A 23,497-nucleotide genomic window follows, 5' to 3' on the forward strand; every position below is an offset into this window, starting at 1 on the left:
CCAACGCATAATATATTTTCCACAGTGTAGTGTACTTAGTGTACTTCAGTACCTAAGGTACAGTGGTCACGTAGTCATAAATTTTACCCTTCGGTATTTTAATGAAAAAGACTGTTTGACTTAACTCTTTTTTTAATTTATTTTTTGTGTGTGTGTGTTCCTTCTCTTCATCCACCAGAATTTTTTAAGACATCAGAACAATAAAACAAATTACAACCTTGTTTGTGAGACCCTTCAGTTTTTGGACTGTATCTGTGGAAGCACGACAGGTGGGCTGGGCTTACTGGGGCTATACATCAATGAGAGGAATGTGGCTCTTGTGAACCAGACACTGGAAAGCTTGACTGAATATTGCCAAGGTCCATGCCATGAAAACCAGGTAGGGCTCAAATAACTTCTGGATGCAGAAGAGTATACCTCAATGTACAGTATCTGTGTGCTTATCATAAACCCTTCAATGTTCTTAATAACATAAATTCACCTGTAACTGCTATAACTAGCCTTAACATGTTTCAAGCCTTCATAAGGCCTGAGAAATCCTTTAAAGTCAGAACTCAAGCTCTTCCTGTAGTATGTCTGCGTACGTGGAGGGTTTCCAGTCCTTTAAGCGAGAGTTTAATGTCTTACGTCAATGGGTCTGTGGCTTAAACCTCACTTTGAGACCAGATTTTGAGTCATAGCTGTGGAAGTACATTGCAAACACAATCTTGTTTTCTTCATTTTCATACATCTTGCCTTTGCTAGTGTTTATATAGGTTGCTAATATTTACTTTCCTTAATTCACATAATTGCCACAAAGTTTGACTTAACTATCCTCCTATACTACCTAGCAGCATCTTTAATTATGATATTAGTAGTGAAATGGATGAAACTACAGACCGTACTTCTAATCTTCTGTGCCTTGCTTGATGCAGTCTTTTTAAGTCATATAGCTGGGACCTTTGCTAGATGTCTTTTTAGTGCCTTGCTGAGGCAGTATAGAACAGTAAAGAATGTAGTTACATGCTGCTGTATTTGATCTTAAGAGAACCATAGTACAGTTGTCACAGTATATGAAATTGCATAAGTTTTGCTATGGATTAGCAATGGGAAAATTGTGGTGGGTGAAATGACAGTCTATTCTTGAAACTAGAAATAGCTGAAGAAATACACACTGTATTAATGCTACTTTATTAATGTGCACAAATGAGGTATAAAGTGGTGTTATTGCCATTGCTGGTAATCAAGTGCCTTTACTTTGCACTTTAAAAGCAAACAAAATCTGTTAGTGGACCAGATTTTAAATTGTTGTATTTGATTCACTAGTGAATGGGAAAAACATCTGTAAAAAATAATTCCAGGGCTGGAGACGAAAAAGAAGAAAAAAGAATGTTTCAGGTTACTGTGTTCTCCATCAAATTTACTGGAGGAGCACTGGTGGTGGAAGGGAATGATTAGTTACACTTTATTACTTAAATCTACCTGCTGGGAAGTTAATCAGGATTTGAGTAGTGCTTGTTTACACCAACTTTAAGTCTAATTTGGTGTATTTCAGAGGAAAATGTTCCACACTCTTATTTTATTTTTTTCTTCATATTTCTGGAAATATTTCCCTTTCTTATTGCCATATAAACATGCTAGAAGAAAAAGTATCATAGGATTTTGTATAACTGTCACATATTTACAAGGCTTAGAAGGTCCAAGACTCCAGCTGTAAAAACATTTGGCAGGCACTGTTGTCATGTTTGCAGTTTTGAATGCCATGTCCAGAAGTATCCTTCTATGCAGGACATGTTCAAATGCATGTAGAAAAACTTAATCTTCACAAACAGTTCATGTTATAACAGTGATATTAATGCTGGTTGCTGAATGCAAATTAAAAACTCAAGCGTGCAAATTTGATTGCGGCCATATTCAAGCATGTCTTTTGTGTCTCTGCGTGTGTGTTCAGCTGAATCTGGCAGTGCTCCTGTGGGCTGCTGTCTGTAACTTGTGCCACCTTGGTGTTACAAGGTCTTTTAAGTTCTGGGTCCTTGTTTTGGAAATTTGCTTCTGTGCATATTCATTGTCTCCCTCTTTCCCCCCCCTCCTCCCCTGCCACCCCCAACTCCTTTCTCTTATTTTGCAGACTTGTATAGCCACCCATGAGTCTAATGGGATTGATATTATAATTGCACTTATCTTGAATGACATAAACCCTCTTGGCAAATACTGCATGGACTTGGTGCTTCAGTTAAAGGTACAGTAAATGTAAATTTGTTTATCTAAATCTGAGTAAGAACAGAAGAAATACCTATGCAAGAGTTCTAGGTAACCTGACATTTACTTAATCTTACCATAGCATAATATACTCAGCAGCCTTTAAAAAACAAACATTGCAAATGAATTCAGCTCAGCTTCTGAATCCTTATCAGGCCCTCTACCGCAGGCCTTTTGACCCGCTGTTGTGTCTGGGAGTATGCCCTGGGCTTTTTTTTTTCAAAGAAGTCCTATCAAGCAGACACATAGCTAGCATGCCCATATTGCGGGCGCAAAATCTCACAGGATTGATAAATAGCAGCACTGTGCAGGCATGTAACAACTCAGGCATTCTTTGTATGTAGTGAACTCTTAAAAAATTACTTGAGAAGGAGATGTGGGAAAAAAATATATCAGGTGACCTGCAATGTCAAATTAAGTTGGAAACAAGGCTAAAATAAACTGTATTTTATTTTCCTTCTCAGTGTCCTCTGTGGGGGACAACAAAGTGTAGGGCGGGAGGGCAAAGAGTAGAGCAGAGGGGCTTGTAATTTTGTTTTGTATTCTGTGAAGAGTTGGATAGGCTTGTAGATAAGTTTCTACAACCTCTGTGCCATTGCATGCAGAGGGCAGCTCTGCAATTATGCTGTCTGCCAAGTAGGGTAGAATTTGTCCAGGAGGAACCTTGGGTTATTGCCTTTTCTTGCCTTCTGAATGAAGTATTTCCACTGCAGATGGTCTGTTTCCTCCCTAAAACCAGCAAATACTTTGTGGTAGCTGCATTGCATCATATTGGCAATGTTATGGGTGTCTAATAAAATAATTAATAAAGCTATATATCATGAACAATGAAACATTGAATCAACAGTACTTTAGACATGATTTTAATAACTGTAATTGCATTTTTGTTTGGCAATACAATTCAGGCTCCCCTCAAGCAAAAGACTTAAGAAGACATTTAACTTTGAACTTGCAGGCAGTTCTTTTGAAGCCCTGAAAAATCTCAAAGTTTGAAATCTCAGTCTGTAAAGACCTAGCTACACCAAGTCCAGTGCTATTTTGATCTGCAGTTATCATGAAGCTGGAAAATGCTCATTGCGCATCTTTTCTGTGTAGTAAACAAAAAATGGAGTTTGGAGACATCACTGCAGGGACCAGTTGGCCCTGTACACAGAAGGCTGTATATGCCTTACTCTTTTTTAAATAGCAAACATTGTGGTGAGTGATACCAAAGGTTCAAAATGTGGAAATGATTCTATCTTATAGGATGGCAGAGTCATTTGGGTTAGAAAAGACAACTTGAGCACATCTTGTCCAATCCCCTTGCTCAAGCAGGGTGAGCTAGAGCAGGTTTCTCAAGACTTTTCAGTTGAGTATCTCCACAGCTGGAGACTTCACAACCCATCTGGGCAACCTATTCCAGCATTTAATCACTCTCACAGTAAAAAATAAGTGTTTTCTTGTATTTAAATAGAGTATCATGTGCATTTTAATTTGTGTCTGTTGCTTCTTGTCCTCTCACTGGGCACTGCTGAGAGGAATATGGCTTCTTCTTCTTCATTCCCTCCCATCAGGTATTTACACACATTGACAAGATCCCTCTGAGCCCTCTCTACTCCGGGCTAAATAGTCCCAGCTCTCAGCCACTCCTTATGCGAAAAATGTTCCATTCCCTTAATCATCTTTGTGGCTTTTTGCTGGACTTGTTCCAACAAGACCATGTCTTTTTTGTACTGGGGAGCCCAGAACTGGACACAGTGCTGGGCCAGATGTGATTTCAAGAATTAGATCCAAATTCAGAAGTTACTGGCTTTTATTTTGAGTGGCAACACACTGAAATACTGTAACACTGAGTTTACCAGGTAATGTTTAACATTGACAATCTGTCAGTGTTCACAGGCAGCTCTGAAGCTGCAAATACATAAATTTTGCAGTGAAAATACAGAATGCAAATCATATAGGCCCACACACTTACACATACAAACGAGCTCAGACACTGTTTTCAGGGAACATTATGTGTTGAACTCATATCCCCCAACCAAAGCAAAGGCAATGTAGAATTATGTTTTCCCATGTCATCTTAATTTAGCTTGTTTTGCACAGTTTGTGATGTGGTATTTAATTACATCTTCATGGGTTATATTTTCCACTGGACTCCTGAATCATTTAGTGAGCAGGGTAGACAATGTTCACTGAATGCACAGATGGCCAGTGTTCTATTCTGCCTCTTGTTATTTTGAGGATGACCCCTCGGCCTTTCATATTGACTAGTATTTAAGCCCTGGCACACAATATAACCTCAATATCACTCTGTATAGTGTCAGGATGAAAAGATATTGTTAATCTAAGGGTGGAGAGGGTCTAATATGAGTGTCTTTTTGGCTGTTCTTATAGTGCTTTGCTCTGCTGTATCTAGTTGTAGAGGTCTGTGATGAGTGATGTTCCCCAGGGGTCGACATCGAGACTGTCACTGTTCAACATCTTTGTTGGTGACATGGACAGTAGGATTGATGCACCCTCAGCAAGTTTGCTGGTGACACCAAGCTGTGTGATGCGGTTGACATGCTGGAGGGAAGGGGTGCCAACCAGAAGGGCCTTGACAGGCTGGAGGGGTGGGCCAGTGTGAACTCCATGAGGTTCAACAATACCAAGTACAGGGTCCTGCACCTGGATTGGGGCAATCCCAAGCAGAGAATGGATTGAGAGCAGCCATGAGGAAAAAGAATTGGGAGTGTTGGTATATGAGAAGCTCAACATGAGCCAGCAATGTGTGCTTGTGGCCCAGAAAGCCAGCTGTGCTGGGATGCATCAGGAGGTCAGCTGGTTGAGGGAGGTGATTCTATCCTTCTCTTGTGAGGCCCCACCTCCAGTACTACTTTCAGCTCTTGGGCTTCCAACACAGGAGGGACATGGACCTGCTTGAGTGAGTCCACAGGAGGCCATGAGGACAATCAGAGGGCTGGAGCACCTCTTCTACAGAGACAGGCTGAGAGATCCGGGCTTGTTCAGCCTGGAGAAGGCTCTGGGGAGACCTTATAGCAACCTTGTAATACCTAAAGGGTGCCTACAAGAAATCTGGAGAGAGCCTTTTTACAAGGGCATGTAGTGACAGGACAAGGGGAAATGGCTTTAAGCTGAAAGAGGGGGATTTAGATTAGGCATCAGGAAAAAATTCTTCACTATGAGGATGGTGAGGCACTGGCACAGGTTGCCCAGAGAAGCTGTGGCTGCCCCATCCCTGGCAGTGTTCAAGGCCACTCGGGCAGGGCCTTGGAGCTATATGATCTTCAAAGTCCCTTCCAACCTAAACCATTCTGTGATTCTATGAAATGAGCATCTGAATGTCAAGTGCAACAATCAGAGAGAAAAAAACCTGGAGGTTGTGCCTGCCTGCTCTATAGCATGCCATTTTTGCTGAGTTAGTAGCAAAAGCTGGCTGCTAATGACATAAAAGTCCTACCTACCTTCTACCTTTACTCACTTTCTAGAAGCCGCAGCAGGCTCCTCTCTATCCCCAGGGTTGTCTGTACTGGGAAATAGCTTCAAAGTCTTCCTCACCCATGAGTGAGTACACTAATGTCTTTCTCCACAGTATCTTCCCTTCCTTCTCAAGCTACCTGGCAGCCTGTCTTGTTCCCTTCCCTTCTCTTCAGTTGGAGATCATACCAGTGCTACCACAACTGATTTGGTCACCACTGTAAGGGAATACTGCAATAGAGAAGGAAGCATCCAGTTCTTCAGAGCAGCAGCTTGTTAGGAGTCTTAATCAAAATGCTATCCTTTCCCTCTACCTGGTCGCATTCACTGTGCCCATTAAACTTCTGCAGTGTAGGCTGCAAGGTCAAGAGTCTGATTAGACCTTTCCAACGGATGGTCCTGGTTTGATTCTGGAGCAAAAGGAAAGGGGAGTTACTGAAAAATTCATGTGGAGTCCTGTTCTCCTTCAGCCAGTCCCAGTCTCATCTTCTCATCTGTTGTTCTTAGTCCATATCTCATTCTGGTGTTGGCAAGCCTAGGTTCCTTTCTCCTGTATTCTCTCTCAGTTCCCAGTCTCCTCTCCCAGAATGGCCTAATTCCCCTGTCTGTATTTAAGGAGAATATTTTTCAATATTTAAAATACTTCTTCCAATGTAACATGCAGGGTTTGTTAGCCTTACAGTACGCTGACATTCAAACGGGAGAAAACCCCACTTAAATATGTCAGTAAAATAAAAGATGGAAGTAGTTTAAAATTTTATCTGCTAAAAAAGTGGTCCTTGTAATCTCAATTAAAACAAATGCAAGAGTCATTAATCCATGAAATAGATTTCAAATTTGCATTAACGTGGTTTTGTATCTCTAGAACAATGCCTCCAAGCTTTTGCTGGCTATTATGGAAAGCAGGCACGACAGTGAGAATGCAGAAAGAATCCTTTTCAACATGAGACCAAGGGAACTGGTGAGAAAACTTCTGAATATTCATAAATCTTTTGGCTGAAAAAAAAAATTGTCATTAAAACATTTTTAAAATTATCTGCATCTAAGCTGAAAAGTGTTGGCAGCATATGGTGACACAATGTATCAGGATAGTACTAATTCACAAAAAGTCCTTTAGAAGGATCAAGCATGCATGATTTCAGTCTTTACGACTTCATTATTTTTATCCGTTCCAAGCACTTTTCTCTAATTGTTTCCTGCCTGAATTATCGTACTCTGGTAGACTGTCTTTGCGTACACTTTGTCAGGAGCTGGCAAATTAGGTTTGTACAGTTAGTGAAACAGTTCTAACAGAAATGTGTGCGGAGACATCTAATATGTATATTATATATATATTATATGAACAAAGAGAGTTACAAACAGTTGTATTTTGGAACAACCATGATGCTCTCCAGGAATTTTGAATAGGTTGGAAATCTGAAGAAATTGCTTCCAATCCAATTGACCATACAACAGCGGTGACAGAAAAAAATGTGTGGTGGGGAGATCTTTGGGCATCAGCTATACCCCTTGGCAAAGCTCAGTAGCCTGATTGTTTTGGGGCACCATCGCCAAGGTGGCATGTCAGCATGATAATACCATCACTAAGGTGCAACTGCAGGATCAGACCCTGCGTGGGGAATGGAGGATTTTCTCCTACTGGTCCTGTAGAAGGCTTTTGAATGTTTTGGAATTTCCCCAGCACCCTGCCCAGGTCTGTATCTTCTTTTCCTTTTTGGTTTATTTGGTTTTTTTTCTGACTGCTGAGCTGTGTAGAGAATGCTGAGTGATGTGTCGGCCTGCTCTAGCCAGAGGGAGATCATGACTCTAAATGCTGTACAACGCTACCTGCCATATCTGTAGATTTGTCTTTAAAAGTGTTTGTGAAAATACCTGTTTAAAAGGCTCAGCATTCCTGCACCTTTCTCATGATTGCAGTTTTACTGATGAGGAATGGCGCAGTTTGGAGTTCATAAATACTTCAAGCTTGTCTTTATTCAGAAAGTGTTTCTTAGACTGCTCACTCTTCTCACAGAGCTGCGAGGCACCCAACCAGGCTTGAGCTGAACAAAGCATGTGTGTTCAAACACAGTGTGCTTTTTCCCCGAGAATTACATTTATTTCATCTCTCCCTGGTTGGCTTTGTATTACAGGTGGATGTGATGAAGAATGCTTATAACCAAGGCCTTGAATGTGACCACGAGGAGGAGAACGGAGATGATGGTATCTCCCCAAAAGATGTTGGCCATAATATCTATATTTTGGCACATCAGGTATGTCTTATTTTTTGTGACTGCTTCCAGAAAAGCTCTACATGATCAAACTCCACACTGTTGTGAACGGAGTGATGCACCTTACTGATAAGAGACTATTCATGTGTTTCTTGATACAAAGGAGCAATTTAACAAAGTTTGATAGTAAATGTGACAGTGGTTTAACAAGATTCGATGGCAAGGTGCACTTGGTCGTTTACTGCATAGAGGCCAGGGTCAGGGAGACTCTTCCATTGAGTCACAAGGTTCAGAAACCTGTTTCAAACCCTGTTGCATTTGAAACTACTCAGAGGGGAGTTTAGATACAACTGGATCGAGAGTTAGTTCCAGGCTTGGTCAATGGTTTATGTCTAAGGAATTACATGTGTACAATCAATCCTTCATATCATTTAGCTAAGATTTCAAAATTTACTGTGCTATTAATCACTTAACAAGAATCTGTTGTGTCAAGGAATCTCTCAGTCTTGAGAAGTAACTTTGAGAAGTGTCCCTACTCAAGGGGAGATCCTGGTGTGCAACCCAGTGCCATGTAGGAAAGCTCAACAGGCCCATGGCTGTCCACTATTTATGGAGTAAAATAGTTGGCTTAGTCATATTTGCATACTGACTACAGTTCTTAGTTTCTTCCAAACATGGCTTTAGTCAGACCTTGAGCAGCACTATGGTTAGGTGGGTGCATTGCAGAAATTAGCCCTTGGCTATTGTGTTGTTATCTGTCTCCCCAAATCCACTTTGAGCTGAATGCAGCCATCATGGCCAGATGCATCCATTATGACTGCCTGTGGTGATTATCACTTGAGCAGGGTTATGGGAAGTAAAGGTCAGATGGGGAGGGGGGGTTAGGGCAGGGCAAGGGAGCACACTGTCACACACAAAACATGTCTGATCAGAAAGGGGAGTTTTCCCTTCATGTGATTTCTGGCTTATGTTTGTGTACAACATGACTTTATTTGGCAAGTTGCTGAGAGCAGGAAGGTGAGCAGTCTCACTGTATGTGTAGTCACTCTACAAGATTTGGTAGGCTCTGCTCGTGTGAAATAACAACATAGAGCAAGACAGTTAATGTCCACTTAGCTTTGTCTTCTTTTAACATGAACAGCTCATTTATATCAGTCAGAGCCTAAATCACGTTACCATTATTGGTGTATTTTAAATAGTAGCTTCAGTTGCTAGACCAAGTGAACTTGCATTGAGGAGATTCCTATTGTTTCAGATACATTAGTTAGCCAGTAAGAAAAACAGATCCTTTTTAAAGTTTTCTCCTTTTCAATTATGTTGTAGGGCCCTCAAGCTTTTTTCTGATCACTTTTGCTTCTCTACTGGTAAAGGCAGAATGTACACTGAAGGTTTTAATTTAGTAGGATATTAATTCTTCAGAGCAGTTGGTATAAAAAGCAGCTTATCTTTCAATTATATTAAGAGTATTGAGAAGGGGTTTTTAGTTAAAAAAAATAAAGACCATGTATTTCTTGATTATATCATAAATGATTTGGTGTTTCACTTGGTGCTTCATATAAGGGCCAGATTTAATAAAAATGTTTTTCCTAAGAAGAAATAAACAGATGGGGATAGGGAGTGTTCTATATTCATTGTGCTTATTAAGTGTTGTTAGGCATTGAATACTCAATGGACAAAAGAAAAGAAAGCAGTCTATAGTTACACTAGTATTATGCAATGTTTCTTTCAAGTAAGGAATGCAAAAACAGCTACTGAGTTATGATCATGTGCTTGCAGCACATTTAAATAAGTAAGTCTTGTTACTATGCTTTTGGTGTAGTTGACCATGTTCTACTTTTGTGCTGTATGTAGGACTGTACATAAAATACCCACTGAGGGTGATAGTATTTTTAGAAAGCATCTGTAGCTCTTTCCTTGTATGACTCTTTACTCCTTGTATGAATGCTTGTAATGAAAATTGAAATGCCTGCCAAATCAAAATGCTGGTATTTTATCTCTTCTATCTACAGTTTGTGTTAAATGGCATAACAGGCTTTGTGGCAAAAGAAAATAAATTTGGGGGAGTAGAATATAGGCCTAATAACTGTGTATGAAGTGACTGCTGGGGTCATTTCACAGAAGAGGTCACTACCAAGCATAAACTAGCTAGCTGAGGTGTAGATTAAGCTCTGTCCCTAGATACATAATTGGGTTGCTGGGGAGGTCCATGATACCACTCCGCAGCTATTCCTAATGCCTAATCCATAGCAGGCATTTTGGTTGCATAAGGATGGATATTTTTACAGCAATTTACTGAGCTCCTTCCTGTTCTGTAGAATTAAATGGCATGATTGGCTCTGTATGCTGTAAAAATATCCATCTTTGTACAAAAAAAGGACTGTTTTCCTTTTCTTTCATTTCTGTAACACAGTACGTGTGTGTGTTTACAGTAGCTTTGCACCCATGTCAAGCCCCATATCAAAACAAAGCAATGGAAGGGCAGGCAATTTGGGGCCTTGCTCTCTTCTCTGCTAATAAAAAGCTATGATTCTTGGCAAAGAACTGCTGATCCTTGACACAAAACTCTTTCCATGTGTGCCCTTTCACTCACCCTGGGATGGGCAGGATATGAGCATGGTCCCTCCTCTGTAAGGCCATTGTTGCTGGGTTCCTTTGGTGGCTCCACCCTCTGAACACCCTCTTACGCTTTGCTGTGTCAAAGTGGCTTTTTGGTGCCTGGGCCTTCCTCTTGGCTTAGCTGACCTGATACACATACTATTTCTTTACTGTACTCCTTACAGTTTCACAGTTCATCTGACTTATTTTTTTCTACATCCACTGTGGCTCTTCAGTCACCTTCCTGACACTTGCTTGTGACCACTTGTTTGAGTTACAGCTTTTTGGTCCCTTTGTAATAGCAGAACCAAGACCAAAAGTTCCTCTTTTTGCTGTTACAGCCCTCAAACAGAGATAATTTATTTTGGGGAGCTCAGACTTTCAGTTTTTGTCGTTGTACTCTTCAGGGCTATGATGGGTTCTGCATTTTGCCACCACCGCATCCTTCCTTACCCTTCCTGTGGTTGATTTTACCAGAAGCAAAAGGCATTCTTGTAAATGATTGACCCACAGTGCATAGAAAGTTATAAATACGTGACAAGCAAGGCTGAGATTTCTGTTACTGAATCTCCTTTACAACCTTCCAACCCCTATCCCAAATGCATATGCAGGAGCATGTATGCAATTGCATGTGCACACTTATGCTTCACACACGCATTTTGGAGGTGTGTGGGCACAGAGCCTCTGGGACACGATAGTAAGACACTGTTAAATATATCGCGTCTCTTCCACATGTTTCTCTGTCCTCTCTTTTCTTTCCTTTATTTCTTCATCTTCTTCCAGCCTGCCACTTGCCAGAGCTGTGCTGCTTCCCCTGCACTGGCTCCAGTCTGTCTGGACACTGCTGCTCCTCACTTTTCCCATTTGATGTATTATGAGCAGAGAGGAGAAGGGAGCACCATTGAGAGAAAACAGAACTGACTTATCCATGAGGAACTACCATGAGCTGCACCCCCACTCTGCAGGCTGGCTTTGGGGTGGGGAGTCCTTCCAGACATAGTTCTTATACAGCCACTTGTGGAGGAGTGACGCAAGCTGGTGCTTGAGGTCACATCCTATTATTGCTAGATAGTGTCCACAATTCTTTTGAAAGAATCTCCATGGAGGAGATTCTGTATTCCTTGTCTTGTTCAAATGTCATGCGGAGAGCAAAGACTTGAACTTGACATTGCTAATTTCTTACAGTAGTCTCGGGTGAATGCCAGTGGTGTGTTATGGGTATTTCCATCAGCTTATACCTCCTCTTCTCAAGACTCAACCAAAATAAATTGGTGTGGCATTTTTATTGCTGTCATTTTAAAAGATGGTGTTAAAGAAGGCTGCACTAATTTGCAGAGTTAGGAAAGCTGTCCACAAAGAGATTTCATGTTGATGTGATGTCTCTGTAGTGATTAAAAAAGCTATTGACATAGTAGCACAAGAAAGTTTCATAATCATTTCTTATGTGCAAAAGCATTATGTAGGACAAACACATTTTTAAATAATTAACCTCCAGAAAAAGAGTTCATAAAAGGCTAAAGAAATCCTCTGCTTGACCTTGTTACCTCTTAGTTATAACAAAGTATTTCAGTAGTTTGTAAACTAAAAAAGCTTTCTTGGGGTCAGCAGGATTCCTGTGAGGCTCATGACTCCTTTACATTTACTATGGAGTAAGATAAGGCACTGTTTATAACCACAGGCTCCTGTAGTTTGCATGTATATATGTGCTTCTGTTAACAGAAAGTACTTTGGAGTTTCCCTGTGTTTTTCAGCTACACGCAAGCTGTCTAAATCAGTCATGAAGCCCAAGCTAATGCACTGTACCTTTCAGCCAGGGGCTTTATTCGTGAGGGGCAGAAGAATGTGAAATAACTGCACATAGCTTCCAGTCAGCTTGCAAACTTTCCTCTGCCTGTAGGGGTGTGTAGACATGTCTTTGGTCTAGAAGGATGTGAGCAGGTAGGGGAGTAGGGAAGCAAGTAGCGATACTGTAACAAAATTGTCAGTGTCTTGTGACTTCCTCGATCTGGTTCCCAAAGCTGTTGCAGGAGTATAGTGGTACTGACCTAGTGTGTCACCCCTTTCATGATGCTGCTTCTGTGCTCTTAGGCTAGCAAAATGTTTACTCAACTGCTCAGTTTTAAGGGTGCGCTTAAATGCCTCGCTGGAGAGGGAGCATAGGTCTTGGAACTCCACAGTACCGTTCTAACCTCCAGGTTACAGAAGTAGAAGGGTTTGTTTTGGGGGTTTTCATGAGGTTAAGCTAAAAGCTTATTTAAACCCCAGTGGAGTACCAAACCTACTTATATAATTTCCTGGTGGCACCAAGACTTAACAAAAAATCATTTCCTCCACCCCATAAAGTGAAGTAGTTAACACTGCATGATATCAATGCAGGTATACAGCACAAACAAGCACAGGCTTGAAGCAGGCTATCTTCTGATACACTAAAGCAGTTGGAAGTGTTGTTCCATTTATAAGCTCTTGAAATAAACCAAGGGAAAAGAGGTAGGAATTGCTGTGAATTGTAAGATTCTTGCTGCAGGTACTACTAAGCGTACCATAGCAGTTGGGCATCATGAGCAAGTCATACTCTTTCCTCTCCAGTATAAATTTTAAATGGACTGAGCAAAATAAAGTTATTCAGCCTTATATATTTCTTATTATTTTAATTAGCAGAATCAAGATTTCTTTATCGATATTAACAAGCCTTATCAAACTGATGTCCTATTGGCATGTTTACTTCATGCAGTATATTGCTTATTAGTGTACACACATGAAGAGGATTTGCTAACTAGGCAAGTATAACGGTAATAAGTGATGGCATGGATTTGTAGTTTGGGAGTAGGGCTACGCTACAGGATATTTTTTAAAAGTTGCTGGTTTTGACATTTCAAATAGGACTGGTTTGATAATGAGACTTGGATATGATACATTCATTAAGGAGAAACTAAAATCAGTTTTAAAGAAATTACCTATCCAATTATGTAAAGTTCTAAGAAGCACAAAGCCTTTTGTTTCTGTGTATTTCTGTTTAGCATGTCATTGTATGTATTCATCAGGTTTGAGTACAGCAAGGACTGGGACCACATCAAATCTATGCCTAGGACTATATGGTTATGGGTCTCTTATAAACAACAATGAAGAACAATTTATTTGTTCTGCAACAGCAGAACAAATAAGTGACAATAATAATAGTGGTTTCAGAAATTTTTAATGAATTAATCTTCCCTTGTAGTATTTTGGACCAGTTAAAGCTTTTGTTAATTTTGTTTCCCCTTCTCTTAAAGTAGGTGGTTATTACCCACTATTGCAGGTAAAGACACCAAGCCAGAAGCAGGTATAGACAGCAAGTCATTAGCTGTCATGGGAAGTGAATACAGCCTGCTAGATGCCCAGTGCTTTACTTTAGCTGCAACACTGGGCTTCCTCCTATGCTCATTCGATCCTAGCTACTTTACTAATGAGGAAAATTGGCATTTAGTCAGTATTACAGTTGAGAATGCATGATCACTGAGCACATTAGTACTCCAGGAATCTTTTAAAGAGATCATGCTAATGTATATATTTCAAATAAACTTTCCTGTGCTGCTAATATTATGGATTGTTGGGGCAAGAAGAGATTTCATAAGATAATAGATACAAGCACGTGAGGGAGGTATTGTAAGGTTTAAGGTTTTTTGTGAGTAGTTATTTTTGGTGTTTAGCTTGAAGCAGCTGCTGGCTTTTCTTCAGTTAGCTGTATTTTAACATTTGGATAGGTGAACTTAGACCTTGGTCCTTCTTTTCCTTTGTGTTTGTGTGTGCATGCATAAAATACATCTATTAAATCATACACTATAAAGTAAATGTGAATTTTTGCATATAATTCAAGTCAGGGCAAGGGATTCTATGGCAAAGGCTTGCTTAAAATGATGGGTGCAGATTTTCTATAGTTTAATGTACATGAGATGTAACACTGTGATTCTGTGCCTCCAGATGTGATGTAGGATCACTATATGTAACTTGTCCTTTAGTATGAGAATCCAAAGCTTTTTGAACTGGCTGGGTTGTTTCAGGCAGACAAAACAGTATTCTGCAAGAAGTGATGGTAATGGTCAGGGTTAAATTTAGGGTGAAATTTCACCATTTAAAAATGAGTGTTGATGAAGAAGGCAGAAATTAATTACTTAATACTGTGCATTGACATTTCTGTAAGACACAGCAAAGAAACACCTGGAAGGTTATTTAGAATAGGGAATGGGTGGAACCAATTACAACCCCAAGTAGTCTGCAGTGGACATTAACTGGCTGAAATGATAATATCATGGTTATACCATGGAAAAGAGATAGACAGAAGCCAAGTGGAAAAGTCTTGCAAGAGCACCTTGATGGTGGTATTGCCATTACTGGCTCACAACATTAACCTAGAAGAGATCTCTCTGTCCTTGTGGGAGCTGTGAGTTCCCCAGAGCTTTTTGCTTTGGAAGAGTTAGGAAGCAGCTTTCAGTGCTAGCAGGGATCCTCCAGAAGAGCTGAGATCTGGGAATCACACTGGTTCAGTGATCTGGAAGCTTGCTGATCTCTTTCTGCCCATCCTTTGCCTCAAGTAGATGCCTGGCTCAAAGACAGAGCTGTAGCCCATTAGTCCTGTGTCTGTCTTTACAAAACATTACGTAGTGCCTAGGTTCTACTGACAAAGATTTTGAGTTGATTCTGTTCATGAACAAAACAGCTTGGTTCTTTTGAATTTTTTACTCACCTCTGACTGGTACACTCTAAAAAAGCAATGTCTTCAGCGTATAAGAATAGGATTTTGGAGAAAAGATCAAAATACAAAAATGTTTGAGCTTGTCTGGTGTAAATAGATGTACCATAATCACTGGTTATATTGAGTGAAAATATAGATCAGTCACATTTTGTGTAGCAATGGCCATTTTCAAATTTTGCAGCTGATGTGAAGAAGCAGCAATTGGCAGGTATTATTGAAGATTGTCTTCCCAAGCACCTGATAGCAAATGGAGAATGCTATACATACTTATACTATACTTAAATAAACAAGACTAACTTCTGAGGCTGGAAAATGATAAAACCTATCCTTTAGGATAAACCCATCCTTCAGGATTAATAGCTGTGAGTTTGTGCAATAGGGATGCTCCTGTTCTGCAGGATGGGTAGAATTTTTTAAGCTAAAGAATGATGTAATTTTTTTGTAAGGCTGTGCTGAAGTTTGCAGTTTTGGGTTGTTTGGGGTGTTTTTTGTTTCTCTCTCCTTAGCAGAGATGCTCTCACTGATAGCAGTGCCAAAACAAAAGGCTAATGGGGACCAGTCCCACGAACAGTGACTGTCAGGGGACTTGTATCGTTGGCTGCCAGACCTGAAACTTCTCATAGAACTTTTATGCTCCACATGTTGTTTTGTAGTTTTCATCCTGATGAGACAGGCTATGGCATCAAAATGACACCAGCTAATTAAATGTCAGCAGAATCAGAAGCTGTTGCAAGGCTTTTACGCTTAGATTGCCAAGATTGAAACAGAAGCCAATGACGCACATCACCCTCCTTGCGGCTCATTAGGGTGGTATATAACCCTAATATATGTTCAGCCAGCTATGGTACAGACAGGCAGTATGGAGGCTGCCACAAGGGCTTGACACTAATGAGCACCTGAAAGATTAAACAAATGTCTGTGGCTGCTCTTGGGTCTCAGGTTAAAACCTTGGCAACTTGTGCTTCATTGTTAGGTCTCATGTTAAAACCTTGGCAACTTGTCCTTCAGTGTTTTCTGTTTTCTCCCCTTCTCCTTGGAAGCATTCACCTCAGAATCCTGTCATGACTTTGATAGGGATCTACATGGAACCTCTGTTTTCCCTCTGGTATCCTGTTGACTTAGGCTGTTAATAGGTGCTAAGATTCAGACTAGAGCTTTTTACTGTAGGCTGACCACAAAGGTTTTAGCTTATTTTCATTTTTCTGGGTCTACTTCTCTAGGGTAAGATCAAGTATCTATTATACATGTGTGTGTGTTTTGTTATATGTAATATTAATGAGGGATATATCCTGTTTGGCTGTAGCGACTGTGCATTTCACTAGTGTGCAGGTGGCCTTAATATTTCTGCTTTGTGGGTTTCTTCTTCTATCTTTAACTTCTGTAATCCTGTGTCCTTGTGTTTTGTGGTTTACAATTTTTTTTTCTCATTGGGAAGTATGTTGTACTGGTGTCAGGACCCAAACATTACACTAGAAGAAATATCCTTTCTTTTTCAAATGTCTGCATTGTGAAATCTTCACATTAGTCTGTGGTTTTACTCTGAAAATTGGCTGTGGGACAATCACATACTGCTTAAGATACTCTCTGCTCTCAGGCTCTATTTTCAGTCCTGTATTAGTAAGAAACATACCACCTTGTTATTGCTACCTGAAGCAGTACAGGCTGAGAATGACTTTGGTTTTCCTTTGGTTCTGCTTCAGCAGGGCAGTTACTTAGCTTCCCACTTTAAGAACGGGTCTTCATTTTGCTGTGTCCTCAGCTGGTCTACATGGGAATGACTCCCCTGAAAGTAGGCAAGCAATACTGATTTATACTAGCAGAGAACTTGACCTGTTGCTCTTAAACCCTGGTCTACATGGGAATGACTCCCCTGAAAGTAGGCAAGCAATACTGATTTATACTAGCAGAGAACTTGACCCGTTGCTCTTAAACCATAGTCTTACCCTAGAGCTCCCTGCTTGCCTTTGGCATACACAGTCTTCATTAAGAGCGATGATATATGGGTGGAAAAGAAGATGGCTTGACTTACAGCTTTTTGATTGAAATTGCATGGAAGAGCATGAAGTAGAATTAAAAATCATTTTGCTTGTAAACTGAGTATACCCAATCTAAAAGCCACAGAGAGACAATAAATGTGGGACCACACGGTGCCATCTTTACAAAGTCAGCCTTCAAAGTAGACTGCGATTTCAGTTGCCCTCAACTGCAGTGCATATATTGTTTGCTCAGAAATGTATGTAACGTAGCTACTTAACATTGTTCAGACGAAGTACACCAGGTGTTGAGATGCAATAATCTACAGTAGATGAAGGCTTGCTCTGGAGGCAGAGCTGGGACTTTTCCATTGGAGGTGACCTTCACATGATCCACAGTGCTCTTTTCCTTATATCTAAAGCACAACTAAAACATTTTTCTCTGAGCTAGGAGGAACTTGTTTTGTTTGTTTGTTTTGAGGGAAAGTGAGGGTAACCTTGGAAATACCATGAAAGTGAAGTCTGGTCTTACTTAATATTATCAGAGCAGTTCTAATAGGCCTCTGATATCTGCATTGTGAAATCCTACACCTTAATTAAAACCCTGTGGGACATCTTCTCTAACAAAGACATACCTTTTTGTCGTTCTCAATGGTTCAGTAGTCATTGAAGTAATTACAGGTTAACAAAAATAAAGAGCATTAAACAGAATGTCAAAATATGTCGGTTCCTCACAATTGTTCAGTTTTAACTCTCATCTCCTCTGATGTCATAATTTAATTAGGTATCTCAGTCATCATAGGGATTTCCAGAATAGACAAGATCTGAACTTGCCATCTACAAATAGGCATATGGCAGTTGCCATCCTCTTTATTTAAGACAGTGCTGAAAACTGAAAATTAGGTCCCCCTTGCACTTTTTCTGAGGCACCTTTAAGAGTTACTGATTAAACTGTCCAGCTGTGAAATTTAATGGCTGATTATGCATTTCTACAGTAAAAGTGAGGTGCTCAGTTACTTAAGACTACCAGTAGTTTTACAGGAGTGAAACACCTTCAGAAAGATTAGATAAGCATCTAATCAACCTGGTGTTAAAGAAATGGTTCCTCTTCTCTTAGGTATGGGCAGGGATTTTCAGAATTGGTTTTATGAATGGTGTTCTGTAGTAGCCTCAAATGAGCTTGGTCTTTCCAGCCTCTTCTTTCTGTGTGTCTGCCTGTAGAGCACCAGTTGGTTAGCTGGAACAGCATTATTTGTGCATGTCTAGTGAGGAGAGAGATGAAATTTTTACCCTTTGCTTTCCCACCAGGAGCTGTAACTTCATAAGAGCCAGGTGAAAGTGCACTCCTGAGGGCAGTAGCCAGAATACAGACTTGGAAAGAGCGATTCTTACCTTTTCACTTTCTCTTCTCTCTGTTCCTATGCCTCCAAATGATTTTTTTAGAGACATTTTGCTCTGCTAATTGGAGGGTGAGGCAAGCACTCAACAGCATGATTGAAAAAGCTGCAAAATCTCACCACTGTAATTATTTGGAGGGAGACATCTCTCAGTTCCTGTCCATCTCCACACTCAGAAACTGTCCTGTTTTGTACCTCAGAAAGAATATACATCAGACTCCTTGCAGAGGTTAGGAAATTAATGTCTTTTGTGTATTTGACAGACTGCAGCTTCAGCTGTTTACTTGCTACTTTAGTCTCATATGGTTTTGAACCTGAATGACCATGTTATGTTTTTTGTGTCTTGTGGAAATACCTGCTGAAGAGGTGGGATGCTAACAAGGATTGGTTAGAAACAGTCTTTTTACTTTGCTGTTGGAGTGGCAACTGAGAGAAGCACATAATGGCCATAATCAAATGCTTGAATTATGGAGGTTGAGCCATGATACCAAGTTGCAGCTGAGGACTTAAGCCTCTTTAATGTAGTTTATTGAAGGTTGATAGATGGTTAATCCCAGCCTCTACAAGTGCAGCGTATGTAGAGTGGCCGTCTTCCAATCCATACCTTCATATAGCAGAGCTGACGGTTTTATCATACATTGGATATGTGAGCTGCATCCAGCTTAAGGGGTCAGTATGCAAAAGACACTGTGGCACTATACTGCAAATTTACAAGATGAGACTTAATATTGGGAAAACATGAGGAGGGAGCCAGCAATGCAAGTCTCAGAGACTGAGCTGGTTTCTGTATAGTTTGGGTAGATGCTGGAGAAGAGGATGAGCCCATTCTGGAAGTATCAACCCATGTAACTTTCTGCTCTGCTCTTGGTGCCAGAGGAAGGGAGGTTGACTCCCAGTCAGTGTCTTCTAAAGACTTAAAACTGTGGTTCCCCTCACCACATTGCACCCAAAATAACAGTTGTAAGCAGTTCCTCCTTTCGTTTGTGCTAGCCTTCCTTTTCTTTAAGGGCCACATATTAGACAGCAGTAGATGGCTATTTTGCAGAGAATCACTGTTCTGAATAAAAAGAGAAACCTAGAAAGTAAAGTGCTTGATAGCAAGAGGATTTTAATAGTTCCTGAAAAGAGTATGTCATTCACAGTTCTCTTATCTCAGGTTTATGTATACGTTTTGTGTGTATATAAAGTGCATGGCATTTAGAAGTGAATGCTGTGCAGATTTGGGATCCATGTGCTTGCTGGTTTTGGTCTTTCTCAGACTGGGTCTGTACAATGCTGGTGTCCATGCCAGTAAGGTCTTAGTTTGGGTGCAGTGTTTTATCTGCCTTTTGTATAAGTTGCATGTGGTTGGGATTTTCTTCCTTGTACGCTCTGAAGAAGGTTAGTCGCAGTTACTCTGCTCTTTCTTCCTTTTGCATTGAACTTTCTTGTTATGTTCCCCTAATCATGTCTGGTACTTCCATCATCTCCTTATTTCCTTCCATCCTATGCTCTCCAAAATTTTGCTTACAGTAATCATAGGAGGTAGTCTACAAGAGCAGTCATCCTGTTGGGAACACTCTGGATTGCATACTGCTATCCACATCCAATGTTTAGTGTTGTTAGCGTACATGAATAAATCCAAATGTGACAAGTGTATGCATTGAGCTGGTTTGGCTCCCATAGGCACAGCTGCCCATGCCAGTTTACAAGAAGCCTGCAGGTGTTTCACACCCACCCCCCGTGAATCAATTTTGGTTTGTTGCAACACTTTTTATCTGTCATGAACTTTCCCCACACATGCATTTTACTTTTTTTGCAAGTAAGCTTTGCCTGCAAAAGAAATTACAAAGAAGATAAATGGAAGTGAAGCTCATTGAAATATTAGCAAGTCATTTTGTCTTCTTCTGGCTTTTATCAGGAAGAAAAGAACAGCAAAGCCACAGCAAAAATAGCAGTGAATTTCCTAAGGGGTCTGCAAACGTAATAGTGATAGAGATCACTTAACTGTGGTGGTTTCTCTTATGTGATAATATTAAAGTGTTTTTTTTCTCCCTTCCCTGTGAGGTAGATAACTATTATGCACAATTTGTAGCGCACATCACATGGAGGGTTGGCAGGAGAGGTGGTGTCTCAGAGGTTACATAAGGCCATGGAAGACCCAGCAACAGAATCCAAAGCGTCTGGACCACCCAGGGCCCTCCTCATGTACCACAAGCCATCAGGGGAAGATTAACTCTAAACCCTTTTGGTTTGCTCTGTACAGTATAATCATCTAAATGAAATCAATGAATACTTGATTTGAGAGTCTCCCATTGCTCCATCCCTGCTGTTCCTAATGTTTGTTAACAGATTGCTTTGTGGTAGAGTGCAAAGGTGCCGCTCTATAAAACTGTAATGACTTCTGGAAAGGAAGTTGCCCTGTGTATTGCAGAAAGCACTGTTCAGTTTTGATTGGAACATGGGGAGTTGGGAAGTTGTTATTACTGTTAGTACAGCCAGTTGGAATAAAAATTTCTGCTCAGTTATGGTTAAGATGACATTTCCTTTTCCCTTGCTTTCTCTCTCTCCTTGTTTACCGATGGAACACTCATAGTGTTCTTATTTGCCTTTGGGCAGGGAGCTGGCATGTGGTAAGGCCCTGGCATGCCAAGGAAGAGGATCTTATTTTCTGTCTCCTGACCTCTTCTGTCTGTCAACCATCCTGTTTGCTACTTGCTTGACTTTCTCTTTGCTGTTGTCTCTTGATCCTTGTTTTTTTTCTTGTCAGTGCCCAGGCAGCTTTTTAACATTTCTCACTCTCTAAGCAGAAAACAAGTGTTCAGTGAGAGGACTGGGGTTTCCCCTTGTGATGAGTGGGTTTTTTGTTTCTATTGGTTTAGGTGTTTGTATTACTTAATGGTAATACTGTAAATATAAAGTATTTCAAGGCACAGGAACTGTTTTCATTAATGTTTCTCAGCCAATTATCAAGAGTTTATAGTAATACTCCCTCAGCCTTTTGTGGAAAATGGGTTTAACATATTTGACACTTTGCCTGTAGACCAACTCCTGTGAAAACCCTGGTTGCTTACAGGACGCTAAGCTTCACGCATGTAGATCCCTTTATAGCACTGTAGTCATACAAACTCACCTTTACCCCCCAGGTTTGCAGTCTCAAAATACTAGAGAGTGAAATAAATCTCTCAGAATTTGTGGGGTTTCAGCCTGCTGTTTCTACCTCCTATTTCCCAGACTCCTAGTCTTTTCTGGGGCTGAAGCAAAGCCTGAGGAAATCAGCAGTTTTTACAACCACTCAGCTGTGTACTGAGTTATACCTCATGTCTCCTGTGAGTACTGGGCCACAGAGGAGACCCTTGCAGTTTGCAAGTTAGGACCAGTTACAACACATTCATGTAAAGATAGAGAATGGGGCTATGGTTTACAGAAATAATGAAAAGTGGAGAATTACTTTCTCTTTTCCCAGTAATTTTTCCGCACGTGCACACATACGTTCATAAGTGTTTTGGCAAAGCAATCTAGTATCCCAAGTCAATGAGTTACTTTCAGGCTGATGATGTGAACATTCACAGCTTTAAATCACTTTTTCTTTGAGAACATTTAAATAACTGCATTTGTGTTCAAGGAAATCTTGACTCTAAAACAAAAAGCCTGTAGGAAACCCGTATATTGTTAATTGCAAAAGATGGGCCTGCTGTGGTTTTCCGTGCTGCTGATCATATATGGCATCCCAGATGACTAGCAGATCTGATTTTATAATCATGTTGTGTGAGGAGTTTAGACTATTACTTGTAATTCTGTCATTTCTCTCTACTGTTTCTTTATTAATGTCTTCAGCATTCTTGGTCTGTCCTCAATCTTTCACATTTTGTACTGATGCTTTATTGCAGAATTTTCCAAATTTTTTAAGTATCTTTCAAGATGAACAACAGTCCTTCCTCAGGAACTGACTGAAAGCCAAATTATCTTTATTCATCTAACTACTGCCTTAGACATCCCCTCTTTGGAAATCACTGTTCCATTGTATGATGTTGCTTCCTTTTCCCTACATGTCTTCATGCGTAGTAAAATACAGTGTTGGCATTTAAAATATTGTCACTTCATGGTTGATGGGTGAGTGAATGACTGACTGACTGAGAGTTTTCTCCTCAGAAGTAACTTGGGGGGGAGAGGGGGGCTCTTTGCAAATTCAGGCTCTAGAGATGGTTATTTTTTGTATCAGTGACGCTTGCCATGCATTTCTGAGCTTTGGTTTATAAACATAAATGGGGCTGTTCTTTTCATTATAGTGCTATTGTCCATGCCCATCCAGTGTCTTGTCCTCCAGCTGCCCAGAAAGATTTGGAAATAACTACCTCACAGGAGTTAAGTACGAAGAAAATGTCATTCAGAGCTTGAATGGCCTTTACATGCCAGTCACAGACTGTCACCGAGATTGCATTATAAGCTTGGATAAGCTTTCCATATTTTAGGTTCACAGTTGTCACTCCATTGTTATTTTCATTGCTCTGTCTTTGAGCTCACAAAAAGCTCTGTGCTGGTCAAGGAGTCTGTTGATACAGTCCCCTTTGCCCATGTGGGCCTTTGAGCTCATTACAGGGAAAAGGAAGGATCGTGAAAGTAAAGCTTCAGAAAACATTGTAGTTGCCAAATAATATAGCATTTCTGAAGCTGTTCTGTGTCTTGCTGTGGGCCTCTGCTTCCGATCTGAGCTTTCAGAGATTGCTGTCCACACCATTCTTTCATCAATGTAGCTGTGACAATACAGAAATGTTAGCAGTACTTACTATTGTGTCAATGTAGGAGTATCCATCCTACATAGGAACTGCAATGCAAGCAGAAAATAGACTCTTTGTCCTGAGGTTACTCTCTGAAGGTCTAGACTAAAGAAAGTAAGTGGATATAGGGAAATGGAGAAGC

The 23,497-nt window shown here is 40.4% G+C and overlaps 1 protein-coding gene across 4 annotated transcripts in view; it reads left to right on the forward strand.

Moving 5' to 3' along the window:
- Nucleotides 1-23,497, forward strand: part of ITPR2 (inositol 1,4,5-trisphosphate receptor type 2) — a 255,174-nt gene that overhangs the window by 180,157 nt on the left and 51,520 nt on the right. For all 4 annotated transcript variants that reach the window (XR_009746719.1, XM_061472136.1, XM_061472137.1 and 1 more), the window contains 4 exons: nt 179-379; nt 2,108-2,218; nt 6,560-6,655; nt 7,827-7,946. Coding sequence is in view for 3 of the 4 variants with exons in the window: in XM_061472136.1 (XP_061328120.1) it covers nt 179-379; nt 2,108-2,218; nt 6,560-6,655; nt 7,827-7,946 (528 nt within the window). In the remaining variant the exon portion in view is untranslated. The remainder of the gene's footprint in view (nt 1-178; nt 380-2,107; nt 2,219-6,559; nt 6,656-7,826; nt 7,947-23,497) is intronic.

This window comes from Pezoporus flaviventris, unplaced genomic scaffold (genome assembly GCF_033815535.1).
Source record: "Pezoporus flaviventris isolate CSIRO_AGI_PZ_B2104156 unplaced genomic scaffold, CSIRO_AGI_Pfla_v1 ptg000070l, whole genome shotgun sequence".
Lineage (NCBI taxonomy): Eukaryota > Metazoa > Chordata > Aves > Psittaciformes > Psittacidae > Pezoporus > Pezoporus flaviventris.